Source organism: Suricata suricatta, chromosome 1 (genome assembly GCF_006229205.1).
Source record: "Suricata suricatta isolate VVHF042 chromosome 1, meerkat_22Aug2017_6uvM2_HiC, whole genome shotgun sequence".
In the NCBI taxonomy this organism is placed as follows: Eukaryota; Metazoa; Chordata; class Mammalia; order Carnivora; family Herpestidae; genus Suricata; species Suricata suricatta.
Genome location: NC_043700.1, coordinates 150,855,007 through 150,873,794, shown reverse-complemented (window position 1 = coordinate 150,873,794; position 18,788 = coordinate 150,855,007). Strand labels below are relative to the sequence as shown.

At 38.4% G+C, this 18,788-nt stretch overlaps 1 protein-coding gene across 1 annotated transcript in view; it reads left to right on the top strand.

The window, feature by feature from the left end:
• The window catches only part of THEGL (theg spermatid protein like), a 44,577-nt gene that overhangs the window by 10,505 nt on the left and 15,284 nt on the right, over positions 1-18,788 (top strand). Inside the window, exons 2-4 of the mRNA XM_029931850.1 lie at positions 4,549-4,579; positions 9,780-9,845; positions 17,374-17,502. Of these exons, the coding sequence (XP_029787710.1) occupies positions 4,549-4,579; positions 9,780-9,845; positions 17,374-17,502 (226 nt within the window). The remainder of the gene's footprint in view (positions 1-4,548; positions 4,580-9,779; positions 9,846-17,373; positions 17,503-18,788) is intronic.

Below are 18,788 nucleotides of genomic sequence, written 5' to 3'. Positions count from 1 at the left end.
AAATCTTAAGCAGGCTCCACAAAGTCCAACGTGGGACTCGATCTCCCAACCACAAGCTCATGACTCTGAGATCATGATTGAGCCAGAATCAAGAGTCTGAGGCTTGAGTGACAGAGCCACCCAGGCACCCCTCATGTGGGCTATAAATCCAGCTTTCTTAGCAGCTACCTAGTTGCCAGTGCTATCTTCAACATAGATGAAACTGGGTAAAAATGAACATGAAAAATAAATTTAAAATTTGAGAAAATATGTCACCCAATTGCTAGTTTTGAGCTCTAGTTTGCACAGAAGTCCCTGGTTTTTGTTGTCATCATTGTTACGGCTTAACCAAATGGAAGGACTTGCCCTTTTTCCTGCCTCTGCCTTTCCCCCTTCAAGCAAAACCCTTTCCCACACCCTCCTATCTGTTGTCCAATGATGCTGAGCTAAGGCAGTGGGGTGCACAGTGCTAGGGAGCCATGCCTATGAGAGGAGCAGAAGAATGAACAGTAGTAATAGATCACATAGCTTATTACGTCGTGTCAAAGAACATCCCACTGTTTACATAGTCATATTCAAAAGAGAAGTGGACTGCTTCAAGACCAATCTCCAAAACAATAGTGTACACAAAACAAGCACAAATTTTACTTCAAAAAGCCTTGAAAAATAGAGTAGGTCTCTTACTGAAGTACCTGGAAGGGATACATAGAGCAAAACCTGCTGAAATGCTCTTGAGGCATTTCTCTTCCCAAGTCCCAATCATCATGACAGCTAATCTCCAGAAATACCTTTCCTATTTCTCCCAAACTCCACCTTGCCTCTCTCTTAGCCTCTCTTCCTGTGCCCCCTAGATCTATTCTGAGATGTGCTTCCTGGCTTTACTTTGTAGGTCGGTTGTATACCATTCGGTACAACCCAGGACTAGAGGCTGAACATCTCAAACATGGGCTCCTTAGGAGGCAGGGTAGAGGACAAAGTGGAGAACAGCTCTACTTTATTCGTCCTTGCCATGTTACAAATTCGTTGCTGCTGTCAGGGAAGAAAAGATTTAGTCATGCTTTCTCCCAGCAGATGGCAGCCTTCTCCATCAAATGGCTTCGATCATCTTATTTTTTGCTGGAGGTGGCAACATGTGTGATGTGGTTTGTGTGGTACAGAGTAAAATACAGAATAAAACACAGACATTGACGGGGCATAACACAGCCATAATGTTCTGATTATCTCTTAGAGGGAGATGCTATTCGTCATTTTCCTCAAACTCCTTTGAGGGCTTCCTCCTGGTAGCCAAACTCTGGCAGGGCTCAACCACAGATTCTGCTGTCCTCTCCCTTCCCTCCAGACACCCCGACCAACTGCCCTACTGTGTCTTTTGCTTGATCCCACCCCAGTGCCATTTCTTCTGTCTGAAATGCTTTCCCTCTCTCTCCTGGTTAGAGCCAGGATTTGGTTCCAGGTTGTCTGATTCCAGAGCCAGTAGCTTTACTCATTAAGCAATATTGTAGTAGAGCCCAAACTTGTCTGCTTTGAAAAATACCAGTGCTTGTGTTCCACTTCCAAAGATTGTGGATTTAATTGGTCTAGGGTGTGGCCTGGGCACTACAATTTTTTTTAATATGCATTTATTTTTGAGAGACGAAGTGAGCAGGGGAGGGGCAGAGAGAGCGGGGGAGACAAAATCTGCAGCAGGCTCTGTGCTGACAGCAAAGAGTCTGATGCAGGGCTCAAACCCATGAACCATGAGATCATGGCCTGATCTAAAGTCAGATGCTTAACCAACTGAGCTATTCAGGTGCCCCTGGGCCCTAAAATTTTTAAAAGATTCCAGGGTGATTCTAGTTTGGAAACGATTGTGACCCAGCCTTGTTTGGGACATTAGCTAACAATAGCCACCTGAGAGCTATTCTATCCCACCAGTTGGTAAGATAACACCAAAAGTATTTCCAAAATAAGAGTGCAATCTCTACCTGTGGGAGAAACTACTATGAAAGAGCAATAGGAAAAGTGTTATTCATTCATAGTATCAGTATTTGCACAGGTGTTTTTAGGATTTATTCAGTGTTATACTGACTTTCTGACCTGTGTGTGGCTGGAAACCAAGCTTGGTATACGTGAAAAGTCCACGGGACAGTGTTGCATCTGTCATAAGTGACAGCATGGCTGGGCACAAGGGGTGTTTTTGGAGGACTACTCTTGCCTTTTCCTTAGGCCTGAGTCAGTTTAGTTTTAAAAAGTAGAACAATAGGAGACTCCTGGGTGGCTTAGTAGGTTGAGCATCTGACTCTTGATTTCCTTTCAGGTCATGATCTCACGCATGGTTTGTGGGATTGAGCCCCGTGTGAGGCTCTACACTGAGTGTGGAGCCTGTTTGGGATTCGCTCTCCCTCTCTCTCTGCCCCTCCGACCCCCCTCAAGATAAGTAAACATTAAAAAAAATTTTTTTTTAAATTTTTAAACATTTATTTTTGAGAGACTGAGAGAGACAGAGCATGAGAAGGGAAGGGGCAGAGAGAGAGGGAGACACAAAATCTCAAGCAGGCTCCAGGCTCTGAGCTGTCAGTACAGAGCCCAACATGGGGCTCAAACCCACAAACTATGATATCATGACCTGAACTGAAGTCGGATGCCTAACCAACTGAGCCACCCAGACACTCCAAGATAAGTAAACATTAAAAAAAAGTAGAGTAATAGAAAATATCCCAATTCAAAAATTCCATTTACTTTTTTTTTTTTTCAAGTTTGTAGCCTATCTCCTACTCTGCTATAAACTCCTCCAGACGTAAACATGTCCTGCTCATTTTCATTCTCTCAGCACTGGCATCCTGTTACACATTGTAGGAGCCCAATCAGTTGCTGTGTTTCCTGCAGTGCTCCCACCTTGATACACAAAAGTAGTAACTAGTAATTCTGACTACCATTCATCTACTATTTGCAGAATACTTTACATATATGTCACTAGCCTTTATACAGACACACGTATAACCCTCCTATCTGAGAAGGGACACTGAGTCTCAGAGAAGGTAAATTTATCCAGGGTTGTAGATCTGAGTCACAGAACTGGGGGTTGAGTCATGTTTGTCTGATGCCAGAGAACACTCCCTTTTCTTTACCCAAAACACTTCAGAGGGTAGGAAATGGTATTTCAGAAGTCTCAGATATGATTAAAAATTCCAAGAAGAAATTGTCTGGAACAGTCTGTCCTTCTGTGGCCTATTATAATAGGCCTTTAATAGCTTGGCCTGTGTGATCGCTTACATTTCCCCACATTTATAAAAAAACCTAAACATGATCTTTAATTTGCTTAACCATTTCTTCAGTTTTGGACATTTCAGGTGTATCCAATTTTTCACTGATGCAGCAATGAACACTTTTGTGCATACATTTTTGCCTATGCTTGGAATCATTTCTTTAGGGTACATTTCTACAGGTAGAATTAGATTAAGGAATATAAATAAACATCGCTGACTTATGCTGCCAAATTATTTTTCATAAAGTATGCTAGTTTAGATTTCTACCAGCAGTACACAAAAATACTCATCTCATTTTACTCTTCTTTTTAAAAATAAATTTATTTATTTTGAGAGAGAGAAAAAAATGTAATCAGGGGAGGAGCAGAGAGAAAAGGGGAGAGAGAGAATTCCAAGCAGGCTCCATGCTGTCAGCACAGAGCAAGGAACCTGACCTGGGGCTTGAACTCAAAAGCTGCAATATCATGACGTGACCTGAAATCGAGTAATTCCATTATCCTTTGCAAAAATTTTTTGCTAATTTTATAGTTTAAAAAAAATCTCATCCTTTACTTACATTGTTTTGATTATAAGCTAACATAAACTTTTTTTATTTATGTCTTATAAATACATCTTTATATGTCTTTATGTCTTCATATATGTTTTATGTCTCCATATATGAATTCAGTTTCTATCCTTTGTCCATTCAACTTTTGACACATACCTTGGTGTTTTTCTTATTCATCTACACTTTCATAATCTTCAGGTATTAAGACTATTATCCCTTTGTCATATTGTTGCCAAATATTTTCATTTCCTCTTTAAGTTTTAATTTTGGCACACAGAAGTTTTAAGTTTTAAATATTTTAATCTATTTATCTTTTTCCTCTACATCTTTTGTTGCCTTTAACTCAGATGAAAATCCAGTGATTAAGTAGATATTCTCTTATTTTTGCTCTAATTCAATTTTTTAACAAATATTTATTTATTTTTGAGAGCAGGGGGAAGGGCAGAGAGAGGGAGAGAGAGAATCCCAAGCAGGCTCTGCACTGACAGTGCACAGAGCTCAGTCCCACAAACCTGAGATCATGACCTGAGACAAAATCAAGAGTCAGATGCTTGAACGACAGAGCCACCCAGGCGTCCTTCTAATTCAATTTTTAAAAAAATATTTAACTCCTTGATTTACTTGTGGCTTATTCTGGTACATGGTGTGACATATTTAATTTGGCCGTTCCTCTAGATATTTTTCACAGTCTATTTTTCTATTGATTTGTGATGCTGTCTTTATCATGTCTTTGATTCTTATTGAATCTAATGTTTGCTTTTACTTTTCTTTTTATAGATCTTGGTCCCTGTGGCATTGCAAGGAAATGGTAAGATTGTAGGTGTAGTACTATTTTCCCAGACTCTAACGCTGATGGTGCAGACTCAATCTGGGGCATCTGAAGGGAAAGCCTATCTTAGGGGTTCCTGCACTTTTTCTTGGTCATAAGGCACTTTTCTAATGACAATTCCAAAGTAAAAAGGAAAGAAGAGACATAAAATCATTAAGAAGTGCAATGGGGGAAGAAGATGGAGATGTAAGAAAACTCACCTTAGAAAACTCAGTGTTTTACTTGTTTGCTAAATACTAGGTGTATGTACATGGCAGGTCTGAACCTTTCAGGGACTTGGGATGCTGTGCTGACAATCTCATGTCACAGATTTTGTGAAGCTCCAGGTCAATGTATCCCAACCTACCCTCATTTCTATTTCAAGTACAATGGCTAATGAAATTTCTGCATGGAAAAAAGAAATTGTACCTACAGTGCACAAAATAAATGCCTCCTGAACAAGTGATGCTTCCTCTTTATTTGGCTGAGATGGAGCTAGAAGAGATAACAGAGTAGAATCATTAAAGAGAAAAACCAATGATTCATATCAGTGACTCATATGGATGAGAAGTAAATGATAATAATAATTTTATTTGTATCCATTTTTAAAATAATTATTGTTTAACATTTACATTTATTGTTATTATTTAGACTCTTGGATAAAATTTTTTTTTTTTTTTTAAATTTATTTTGAGAGAGACAGAGACAGCACAAGTGGGGGGAAGGGCAGAGAAAGAGAGGGTGAGAGAGAGAATCCCAAGCATGCTTTGTGCTGACAGCACAGAGCCCAACATGGGACTCAAACCCACGAAACAATGAGATCATGACCTGAGCTGAGACCAAAAATTGGACGTTTAAATGACTGAGCCATCCAGATGCCCCAACTCTTTTGGATTTCTTATTTGCTTTGTTTTCTAGTTTGTTTCTTTTCCCCTCTTGACTCTTCCAGGCAGTAAATACCACTACCTTATCTTTATGTAATTCTTTGCATTAAAACATAATTCTCTTTTCTCACAAGACTCCTGAGAAGTTTATAGGACAAATATAATCAACTAGATTTCACTGAGAGAAAATGAAACTCAGAGAAATTATGTCACCTTCCCAAGGTCATACGGTGGCTGAGTTAGAAGAGCTGGTAGAACCAACATTTACTGAGTACCACCAAGTGCCCACTTAACATACCACGTTACTTCAAATAAATGTACGCAGGGTAAGCAGACTCTAATGGGGCTAAGCACACAGTGAAATAGTTTATACCTGATAAGTTTTTATACTTAAAAAAGAACTGTGAAGAAGTATTTTTTTAAAAAACATATTTTTGTTCCTTTTGTTATACCACTTTTTGCTTTTCTTTCACTGAGTAATTTAGCTTGATCCTATGAGGAAATTGTGCTATCATTATTATTTAATCCTGTCCCCACTGACAAAAAAATTATTGTTAAACAAATATGATGTGCCTGATTGTTATGAAAGAAAATATTTTTTGACTATAAACAACATAGTTAAAAGTAGAAGAACATTTTGGCTGAGAGAATTGTTTGTAGTACCCAGTCACTTCAGACCTGTAATCATTTCTATAATTATTGCTATATTAAGGTATATTTATTGTTCTGCACCCAAGGTAAGGATTCAGAAACTTTCTGAGCTATTGGCAAACTATAGGAGGCTAATAATCAATGAAGACATGAGACAGCAATGTAATCCTCATTTAAAAAAATCTGCCTTCAGATAGATACCATATGTTTGTACTCATAGGTCTAACAGGAGAGCAGGAGAAACCTAATGGAGGACCAGAGGGAGGGGAAGAGGGAAAGAGAGTTGGGGAGAGAGAGGGACACAAAACTGAGAGACTACTGAATACTGAAAACGAACTGAGGGTTGAAAGGAAAGGGGGAGAGGGGAAAAGAGGTGGCGGTGATGGAGGAGGGCACTTGTGGGGAAGAGTACTGGGTGTTGTATGGAAACCAATTTGACAATAAACTATTAAAAAAAATCTGCCTTCAAATGTGAAAATCCTTCAACCACATTCTTTTGTTTCTGCACAGGACCATGACTAGACATTGTGAGGTAATGCAAGACATGAAAGAAGGGGGAAACCTGTGTTAAGATGAAGAGATAGGGTGGCGATGTAGTTGTGGTGACATAATACACAAGAAGTGAATGAAGAGGACAGGTGTTAGTCAGACCTCCACACAGAAGAAGCGAATGTTAATGAGATATTTTCAATTGAAGTAACAACCCAATTAAAGTGTCTATAGGAGGGGCGCCTGGGTGGCTCAGTCGGTTAAGCATCCAGCTTCGGCTCAGGTAATGATCTCAAAGTCCGTGGGTTCAAGCACCAGGTCAGGTTCTGTGCTGACAGCTCAGAGACTGGAGCCTGCTTCGGATTCTGTGTCTCCCTCTCTCTCTGACCCTCCCCTGCTCACACTGTCTCTCAAAAATAAATAAAAAACATTAAAAAAATAAGTATCTATAGGAATAAACTAGGAAACTGTCATTAGTCTATAAAATGATACATTAAAAAAACATTATTTAGCTAGTGAAGAAAAAGGTAGCAAGGGAAACCTTGGCTTGGAAGTGATGATGGAAGCCAGAGCTAACTTGTTTTAAAAGATTAATGTGTATAAGATGTTTCATCTGCAACTCTGGCTTTCTTTTTCCTACACCTAGCCACCCTCCCTGGAAAGTTGGCTCAGGCTCTCTCGGCAGGGCTCACGTGGTGCTTACATGATGAAGCCCTTCTTCTGTTGAATATGGATGTAGCTTTTTTTTTTTCTGACAATGGACAGTATCTTCATTGTTTCTAAGATATTAAAAGGCATGGCTTGAGGGTTGCATCTTATCCCAAACATTTTACCACCAAAGTACCTTTTAGTTATCTCTATCCATGACCATAATCTCATGTTTTGAAAGATTTTTTTGTTATTGCTCACAAAACAAACTACATTTGTTAATTTTTTTTAAATGAAGGACAGATGTAAGTTTTAGAGTCTCCTATCAGTATGAGGTAACATGGAGAGGGTATAATTCAGAAACAAACTTGGTATTTGAGGTAGCCCTTACAGTCTGTGGATAGTATAAGATGTCCTTTCGAAATATTCTAAAGGTTGTGGACTCCCATTATTATCTTCGTAGATCCCTTAAGTATTTGAGAACTTCAGGCTGGGAACTCTTGGATTAAGCAGCAGAGACCTGAGGGACAAAATGCAGATAGGTTGCTTGCAATAGCAAAGGGGGAAACTAGAAGCATCCAGAGTATTAGGCATTGGGGAGAAAAATGTGGATGTGGGTTACCATTTTTACTACCTTCAAGTCTGTATTTTATCTAGAAACCTCTTCAAGTTCAGTAAGATAAAAGCTTACTGATAGTTTACTGATTTTCCCTTATAAGGCATTTAAACTGAGTTTGTATTTTAAACAATCAAATCCTGATTCAGTTCAACTCAATTAGCATTTGCTGAGCATTGACTACATACAGGGTTTCATACTAGGTGTTGTGGGTGGGAAAGAAAAAGGAACTAACATTTATTGAATCCCTACTCCATGATTAGAAGTTGCTAGGTATGCAACCCTTTGAGATGGATATAGTTACTTTCCTTTATAGATGAGGCTGACCATGCTGGCCTCCTATTATTTTTCTGGGGCATGCTTCTACCCCAGGGCCTTTGCTCTTGCTAATTAACCATTGGAATGGGAAGATCTTCCCTTGAAAAATCTGTATAGCTAGTCATTGTTCAAATATAATCTGCTCAGTAGTGCCTTCTTTGACCACCCTATTTTAAATAGCAGCCCTCTCCCCTGTAACACTGTATGTTAATTGGAATTGAAACAGAAACTTGAAACTAAAAGGAAAAAAAAAGTCTATTAAAGAGTTCAGGTGAATTTTAGGAAAAATGCTTTTTTTTTTTGTACATAGAAGTACTTCCTTTGAGTAATTTTCCTGACTTCTTACCTTATTATCCCTTAATTAGACTCCTGAGAGGGATGGAAATAACTTCTGTTTGATGGAATTGAAAGAGAGAGAGAACTGGCCCCTCTGGATCTGATTTCTTTGGGATCTGTGATCTCTGTGATCTGTTCTTTGTCACATAACAAACTCAGCCCCTACAGGGGGTGGCTTGCAGCTTTGGAGGACAAGTTCAATTCAGGATTGTCAGGGACCCATACAACTATTATCAATATCATTTAATCAATAATAGTAAAAGTATTTTTATTCTATTTACCTGACTCCTGTGTCTGTTTTTAGTTAGTTCTTAATTGTGGGCAAAAAGTGTTATTTACTGGGCCCTTCAAACTCCAAGCAAGTGAATAAATAATTACAATATGAGCTACAGTAACATAGGTGGTGTATTAGTCTGCATAGGATAGGCAATGCTGCAATAACAAATAAAATACAAACCTCTCAATGACTTAATGCAATAAAAGTTTAGTTCTCCCTCATGTCACAGTGAGTATGAGATGTCGCAGTGAGTGTGAGATGGGTTGGCCTCTTCTGTCTTTTGCTTATACCATCTAGAATATGTGGCTTACAGAGTCACTGCAAGAGGGGAAAAGGGGAATGGAGCAGCATATTAGCTCTTAAGTGTGTTCCCCTGGAAGTGATACTGAACACCTCTGCTGAAGTTAGACGTAACTATTCACATGGCTCTAAACAACTGAAGGGAGGCTTGGGAATGTGGAGGAGCACCTGGATACTTGGTGAGCACAAACTCTGCTATGGGTAGATTCAGAATAATCAGTGAAGGTTCAAAGGAGCAGAGTAGGGAAGAAAAAGGGTTGAGTGATACTCAAAGTATATTTTGCCTATTTCGTAGTTTTCCCAAAGCCAAATATCCTCTCTGAAATTTATCTGTACAATCTCTTCAGAATCTAGTGCCATCAAGCCACTTACAAATTAATATGAGAATTGAGGGTTTTTCCCATTAAGTGTGTGGGGTCTTCTGGAGACAATGAGCTCTTGGTTTTATTGTATATTTATTGTCTTTGTTCCACTATGTACTATATTAGCCATGATTATAGGAGAGAGAATTTTGGGTCCACAATATTTTTGAATACTTTGAGATTTCAGTATTCTTCAGATCATATCAAATAGTGCTTTGGGTTTTTCCCCCCTAAGACAGGATTTGTTTTAGTAGGAGTTATCTAATATAACCATGTTTATTAAGCATTCTCTCTGAATTAATCAGCTGGTATTTGTTAGTTTGTTTTCTAGGAAGAGAATCCAAGACCTTTCTAGGCCTAAAAAGCAATGGGGAACTCCAGATAGGTAAGGCAACATTACATGGTCTCATTTGTGAGGAGTGTGTTCCTTACATTAAATAAGTAAGTGTTATTCTTACTTGCCCACTAACCTTGTATCCCAGGTTTATTCACCTCTGTGCTCAGCTAAATCCACTGAACCAGTATTGTTCCCTCAGTTAAGTCACCATATGGAGGGCTAACCCTAAGTCACTAGTTCTCAAATTTGTCTGCACATAGAATCACCTGGGGACTGATGCCTGGGCCCCATCCCCAGAAATCCTAACTTACTTTGTCTGGGGTGCAGCCTAGGCATTAGTGTTAAAAGCTCACCAGATGATGCTAAGAAGCATACAGATTTGAAAATCACTTTGAAAATCTTGTGTCTATCCTTTGGGTTCAACTTTGCTGCTCCTAACATGCTGTCTCTAAGCCTCTTCCTAGAGAACACCTGTTCTCTGAATTTATTTCCAGCCAATTGGACCCCCGTCCTGTCCTTGGCCACTGGACTCTCCCTTTTCTTCTTTGGCTCCTGAGTAAAGCCTTAATTTTTTCCCCTGTTTTCTCATCTCCTATTGCTTTAAAATACATTTTTAATGTTTTTATTTATTTTTGAAAGACAGAGAGAGAGAGAGAGAGAGAGAGAGAGAGACAGAGCAAGCAGGAGAGGGTCAGAGAGAGAGAGACACAGAATCTGAAGCAGGCTCCAGGCTCTGAGCTGTCAGCACAGAGCCTGATGCGGGGCTCAAATCCACTAACTGTGAGATCATGACCTGAGCCGAAGCTGGATGCTTAACCAACTGAGCCACTCAGGCGCCCCCTCCTATGCTTTTAAAAAATAATACACTTTATTTTTAAAGCAGTGTTTATAGAAAAATTGGCCAGAAGTACACAAAGAGTTCCTATATTACTACCCACTCCTCTTGTTTCCCGTATTAACATCTGGTGTTAGAGTGGCACATTTGTTATACCTGATGAAGAAATATTGACATACACTAAAGCCTATAGTTCACATAAGGGTTCATTTTGTGTGTTGTATAGTTCTATGGGCTTTGAAAATGTCATGTATTCACCATTATAGTATTATGTAAAGTAGTTCACTGCCCTAAAAATTATCTGTCTTCTACCTATTCATCTCTTTCCTTTTGTGCTCCCTGTCCAAAACCCTGACAACCATTGCTTTTTTTTTTTTTTACTGTATGTATAGTTTTGCCTTTTCCAGAATAGCATAGTTAAAGTGATATAGTACATAACCTTCCCAGATTGGCTTCTTTCACTTAATGTGCATTTAAGATTCCTCTGTGTCTTTTCATTGCTTGTTAGCTCATTTCTTTTTATCACTGACTAATTTGATTATCCATTCATCTATTGAAGTATGTGTTATTTCCTTCTAATTTTTGGCAATTATGAATAAAGACACTATAAACATTGACGTGCAGGTTTTATTGTAGATAAAAGTTTTTAACTCATTTGGGTAAATACCTAGGATCATATGGTAAGAATCTGTTTAGATTTATAGGAAATTGTCAAATATCTTCTAAAGTGTCTACCAATCCTACCATCAATGGATAATATTTCCTGTTGTTCCACATCCTCACTGGCATTTGGTATTTTGTACTTTAGCCATTTTAAAGGTGCCTTATATCTTTCTTGTTGTTTTAGTTTGTAATTCTCTAATGACCTGACACTGAACATATTTATATGCTTATTTACCATCTGCATATCTTCTTTGATGAAGTGTGTATTCAGTTCTTTTGCCCACCTTTTAATTGGGTTGTTTGTTTTCTTATTGTTGAAATGTAACAGTTCTTGTATATTTTCAATACTAATCCTTTATCAGATGCTATAGATTGAATGTTTATAGTCCCCCAAAATTCATATATTGAAACCTAATCCCCAATGCGATGGTATTAGGAGGTGAGGCCTTTGGGGCAATTAAATCATGAGGATGGTGCACCCATGAATGGGATTAAAGTCCTTATAAAAGAGACTTCAAAGAACTCCCTTGCCCCTTCAGCAATGTAGGAACACAGCAACAAGACGCCTGACTATAAACCAGAGAACATGTCCTCACCAGGCACCAAATTGCTGATACTTTGATCTTGGACTTCTGAACCCCCAGAATTGTGAGGAATAGACTTCTGTTGTTTATAAACCACCCCAATCTCTGGTATTGGTATAGTAACCTGAATGGATTAAGACAGCAGATATGTGCCTTGCAAATATTTTCTCCTAGTCTGTGGTTTGTCTTTTGTAGAGCAAATGTTTTTAATTTTAATGAAATCCAGCTTATCAAAATTTTCTCCTATGGATCATGCTTTGGTTGTATTTTTAAATGCATTGCTTGGGGCTCCTGGGTGGCTCAGTCGGTTGAGCGTCCGGCTTCAGCTCATGTCGTGATCTCCAGGTTCGTGGGTTTGAGCCCCATGTCAGGCTCTGTGCTGACAGCTAGCTCAGAGCCTGGAGCCTGCTTCAGATTCTATATCTCTCTCTCTCTCTCTCTAACCCCCCCCTGCCCCCCGTTCACACTGTCTCTCTCTGTCTCTCAATAATAAATAAAAAAATAAAATGCATTGCTAAATCTAAGATCACCTAGATTTTCTTATATTACCTTCTAGAATTTTTATAGTTTTGCATTTTACATTCATATCTATGATACATTTCAAGTTAGTTTTATGATAGGTGTAAGGTCTGTTTCTAGATTCCTTTTTTTTTTGCATGTGAATGTCCACTTTTCTAGCACCATTTGCTGAAAAGACCATCTTTTCTGTATTGGATAACCTTCAATCCTTTGTCAAAGATTAGCTGACTCTATTTGTGTGGATCTATTTCTGGGATGTCTATTTTCCCATTGGTCTATTTGTTTATTCTTTCACCAATATAACTGTCTGATTACTGTGACTTACAGTAAGCCTTGAAGTCAGGTAGTAGCAGTCCTCTGATTTTGTTCTTCTTTTTCAGTATTGTGCTGGCTATTCTGGATCTTCTGCCTCTCCATATAAATTTTAGAATCAGTTTGTGAATATCTACAAAGTAACTTGTTGGGATTTTTAATGGGATTGCACTGGATCTGTAGATCAAGTTGGAAAGAACTGACATCACAATACTGACTCTTTTCTATCCATGAACATGGACTCTCTCTCCATTTATTTAGTTCTTCTTTGATTTCTTTCACCAGAGTTTTGTAGTTTTCTTTGTATAGATCTTATACATATATTGTTGGATTTATACCTATATATTTCATTTTTTTCTGCTGCTAATGTAAGTAGTGTTATATTTTAAATTTCAAATTCTAATTGTTAATTTCTGGTATATAAAAATCAGTAGAATTTGTGTATCAATGTTGTATCCTGCAACTTTGCTATAATCTAGAATTTTAATATTTGAAAGGCTTGTTTTTAATATGCTTTAAATTCTCTTTTTCATGGATGAGTACATACTCATATACATCAATGAGAGATGTGTTAGTGAATATTGTTAGAACTGTCAGTAATCTTGGAACACTTCTCTCCAACCTGCTCCTTGTCCATTAAAAAATTAGGCAATTGAGCTCAGAAAAGTTAAGCCACCCAGCTTGCAGGTACCAAAATTGGGATTTGAATCTATGTTCATGTCCCACAAAGCCCATTTACTTACATTATATCACAATGGCTGTTTTAGAAAGGTGTGGTCCCTTTAATGGCATGGAGAATTAGAACCAGGTAGATATATTTGAGGCTATTATAGTGTAGGAGAGAAATAATGAAGGCTTTTCTTAAGAGAGTGGCTTTTAAGGTTACAAGAAAGGTTAGAGTCAAGCTAAAGACTGGACAGGACTTAGTGATGAGGGAAGAACCTGAGGGAGAGGAGGAGTCAAATATGATTTCTAGGGCTTTTTAAAAATGTTTTTTAAATTTATTTTTGATACAGAGAGACAGAGCATGAGAGGGGGAGGGGCAGAGAGAGAAGGAGACACAGAACCGGAAGCAGGCTCCAGGCTCTGAGCTAGCTGTCAGCACAAACCCTGACGCGGGGCTCTAACCCAGGAACGTGAGATCTGACTTGAGCCGAAGCCAGACGCTCAACCGACTGAGCCACCCAGGCGCCCCTGTTCTTATTTTTAATATTTTTAATTTTTATTTATTTTGAAAGAGAGAGTGTGTGTACAAGCTAAGGAGAAGCGGGGGTGGGGTACAGAGAATCTCAAGTGGGCTACGTCCACATTGTCAGCACACAGAGCCTGACATGGGGCTCAAGCTCAGGAACCCTGAGATCATGACCTGAGCTGAAACCAAGAGTTGGTCACTTATCCGACTAAGCCACCTAGGTGCCCCTCTAGTTTCTATTTTTAGATACAAGGTGAAAATGCTATTACACCTTCAAAAGGAAATACAAGAGGTGGCTAGATTTGGGAGGAAGTTACACTTGGTCATGTGGGATGCTTTTCAGGCATCCAGTAAGTGTTTGGAAATGTAGATTTAACACTCAGGAGAATACTTGAGAATTCTTGGAGATACTATTTTGGAAACAACAGTATTAAGTGATATATATTTTTGAAATACTGAGGAAGAGGGAATCCTGGGGCAGATGCCACTGTTTAAATTGTGAAAGAGATACTACCTAAGGAAACTGAGAAGGAGTAGGCAAGAGAATTAGAAGACAGATATTAGCTGAACCTATTGCAATAATTTCACAATATATATATAAATCAACCATCATGTTATATGCCTTAATCTTATGGAGTGATGTATGCCAATTATTTTTCAGTAAAACTGGGAGAGAGAGAGAGAGAGAGAGAGAGAGAGAGAGAGAATAAGAATGAATCAGGACAGAGGGCCTCAAAAGCCAAGGAAGATGTGGGGATGAGCACTGGGTATTATATGGAAACTAACTTGACAATAAGTTATCAAAGAAAAAAAAGCTGAGGAAGAAAATTATTAAAAGAAAAGTGGAATGTATGAGGACACATTTAAAGAATTTGTGGTTGCCCAGACTGACAAAGAAAGATTAAAGACCAATTCTTAAGTCTTTAAGTACATAAAGCAGTTTATAGAGATGAAAGCTAAACAAATATTTGTTATAATAGAAGAAATTATAAGAATTTCAGAACAATTACACTCTGGAAATAGACCAATGAAAGCTGTTTTGTGTTTTCTGACTCTGGAAATATGCAAGACTAGAGATTTAGCTGTTCAGAAAAGGATGACTGAACACAGGACTCTCAAGAACCCCTTCTAGGTTCCTTACTCTAGAATTCTAGGGGTGTGGTTGTGTCAGGCCTTTGTTCTAGTTCATAGATCCATCAAACAGGTATGATATGGATAAGAATTCTATGCTCTGGGCTCAAGTTCTCATCATGGACCATAGAAGATTAAATACTTATTTCCTTGGTATTATTATCTATGTAACAGCTAAACATAAGTGATTTTTAAATGTTGTCAGAGTAGAGTGAAGAATCGTCTGCATAATATGTTACTGTGACATTTGGTTCGTTTTTCCGCTTTCTGATGAACATGTGTCTAGGTTTTTCTCGACAGTACAGTCCCTGCTCTTTCTCTTTCCACTGATCCTTCTCTTCTAGCTTACTTTGAGCCAGATCTCCTGCCTTTTACATAATTCTTGATGCCTTTAGTTTATACTATGTGTTTTCTAGTTTTTAATGAACAAAAGTCTGAAGCAGATGATGATTTCCTAAGGGTTTAGTTCCTGGAAGGCATCATGAGGACCATATATTATGAACTTGATTTAATTGTTGTGTCTAAAATACTTTTGCTTTGAATTTGAAAGAGTGAATACAAAGCCAAGCTACACAGTTGAACATTGACAACACAGGTTTGAACCAATACCCAGATTTTTTGATAAATACTATAAACTTACTATAAAATATTTTCTCTTCCTTATGATTGTCCTTCTTTTAAAATTTTTTTAATGTTTATTTATTTTTGAGAGAGAAAGAGGGGGGAGGGGCAGAGAGAGAGGGAGACACAGAATTCAAAGCAGGCTCCAGGCTCTGAGCTGTCAGTCCAGAGCCTGATGTGGGACTCGAACTCCCCAGCCACAAAATCATGACTCAAATGGAAGTCAGACGCTTAACCGACTTAGCCACCCAGGTGCCCTGCCTTATGATTTTCTTAATAACATTTTCTTTTCTGTAGCTTACTTTAATTGTAACAATATAACATATAATACATGTAACATACAAATTATGTGTTCTTTGAATGTTTATGTTATCAACAAGGCTTCTGGTCAAACAGTGGCTATTAATAGTTAAGTTTTTCGGGAAGTCAAAAATTGTATGCAAATTTTTCAACTGCATGGGAGTTGTGCTCCTAACCCCTCATTGTTCAAGGGTCAACTGTATATATGTCAGCCTTTGCTTCTTAATCCCCGACTCCGTTAGCCTCTCTCACCAGAGCTTTGGTATTTACCCCTAAGATGCACTTCACTTTTTCTATTATCACTGATATCCTCCTGACCAACTTCTATTGTCATTTTTTTTCAGTTTCCATTCTTGATGTCTGTTACAACGCTTTATGATAACACTTAATTTAGCTTGTCTTGACATCTTTCTCTCCCATTCCATGGTACTCTTACCTCTCTCCACCAATCTTCTCTTTTGGAAGCATAGTTAATGTTTTCTCCAATGTCAGTCCCGCTGTGACCCTCATCACCTGAGACCCTGACTTCTGCTGTAGCCTCCTCTTCTCCCTGTGGTCATTCTCTCCTCTCTGCCCTGTTTCGTATCAACATCAGGTGAGTCCCCAGTTTTCACCATTCTTTCATTCATCAAACTATGATGGAGCACCTGTCATATATAGCTCTAAAATATCCTAGGGGGAAATCTCCAAATCATGCTCCCTCCCTTGGATGAACATACTGGCTGGAAAGGTAGGCACTCTTTGTTAAAACTGTGGAGGACCTTGTAAGCCACACTACAGAGCTGGGACTCCATTGTAAAGTCAATTGACACCTTTAGAGCCTTAAATGGGATGACTTGATCAAATTTGAGTTTAGAAAAGATCACTCTTGCAGTGGTGTGGACAAAGGAGTGGGAATGATGGGATCTGGACAAGGAAAGTAGCCATTCTTTCTCCTCCTTTTCATCCTCTGCACAGAAATTGTGCCTATTTTATGGAATAAAAGATCTAATGTCAGTAAGCCCTGAGCTCATTGCCTGGTCCACAATATTTCAGAAATGGAGGCTATTAATATTACCCTGATCCTATTTTATTTTCTGACCTCCTGGTACAGGGCTTCACCCACAGTGGGAGCTCAATGTAGATAGAGGGCATGTACATTTTATGTTGACCTGATTATAAATTACAGTGTTAATTATATGATGGTAGAAAAAGAACTCTTTCTAAATTTTAGGTCAGGGGGTAAGACAATCATATTTTATTCTTATTTTAACTACCATAAATAGTTGATCTGTTTCTGATGCCTGGAAACTGTTACCATCTGTAATTAAGATAGTTCTGGAAGTAAAGTAAAATCAGTATAGAAGCCATCAAGAGATATTTCTAAGATATCCATTAGTAGTGGGTTCCTTACCATTCGATTCTTCTGCTTTTTAATAGAAAACTGTTTTGGGGGAATCAAGATCCGATTTGCCCTGTTTCCCAGATCGCTTTGAAGACTCACCTGACCAAAAGACTTGAAGACCTTGCCCATCCCAAGCAAGTCTCCCGCCATTATGTACCTAACAGGTTAGTGTTTGTGTGGTATCAGGCTACATTAGCAGGAATCCATAGGGAAAATGAACACAGAATCTAGCTCTTTTATCTGAAAGTCATAAATTGTCCAAACTATAGTACAAATTATTAAGGATTAAGGATTCTATATATTTCCTAATCTGATGCTACAGGAAAACTTTTCCAGAGCAAGACTAATATTTAGCCATTGCAAACTTGTAGTATATTGTATAATGTTTTAGCTTACTAGGATTTTGAGGTTTTAATAAAGTGGTAGTGTTACATCAGGGTGTATTCCATATATAACATTGTTGTGCATAAATATTTATGCATGAAACTTTTAATGTATTTTGTATACCACCACGGGCTTGGTTACCATGAATTAATTACTACATGTGGAGGTAATAATATTCTTAAGGCTTTTGATAGCCATTGCCAGTTTGCTTTTAATGCATATTTGTTGAATGACTAGGCTTTCTGCTGGTTGGCTCTTTGAGGAAAAACTGTGGAGCAGGGGAGGGAATGGACACAAGTAGTGAGGGAGATTAATGTAAAAAGAAAATGTTGAAGATAACATTATTTTTCTGAAGTTTGGTTTCCAAGATAGTTGATGTGGCCATTTTTCTCTTTCTGATATACAACTTTAGTCAAAAGTCAGTAAACTTATTCTGGAAGGGGGCACATAGTAAAGTTGACCATAACACCTCTGTTGCAACTACTCAACTCCACTACTGTAGTAGGAAGCAGCCACAGATGTTATGTAAACTCAACATGTCTGTCTTCCAATAAAACTTTAGAATTTTTGCATCTATGTTTATGAGGAGTACTCGTCTGTATTTTTGTTGTGGCCTCTTTGTGGTAATGTTGTTTCTTGAAATGTCTTTACTCATTTTTCGTAATGCTGTCTTCATAGAATCAATTGGAAAACACATAAAATTGGCATTTCTTGTTTATGTATTTCATAGAATCCACAGTGAAATCATCTGGGTCTGGAGTTTTTTGGTAGGAAGGCTTTTAACTATAAATTCATTTTGTGTAATAGATACAGGGCTGTTATGAGTTTGTCAATCAACACTTGTTAAGTGGACCATGAGGCCACAGTTCAACAACAGACCATAACAGAAATTGAAATAGAGAAGTTTATTACTCACAGATTCTAGAAGAAGTACCTAGTGCGCCTTGAGGAGTCACATGGGCAGGTTAGGACAGAGTGCAGAGAGAGGCAGGACCTGGGGGCACATGTCTTATTAGAACCTGCAGGTGGAGTGCTTTGAGTTTCCCAGGCAAAGTCCAGATTGCTC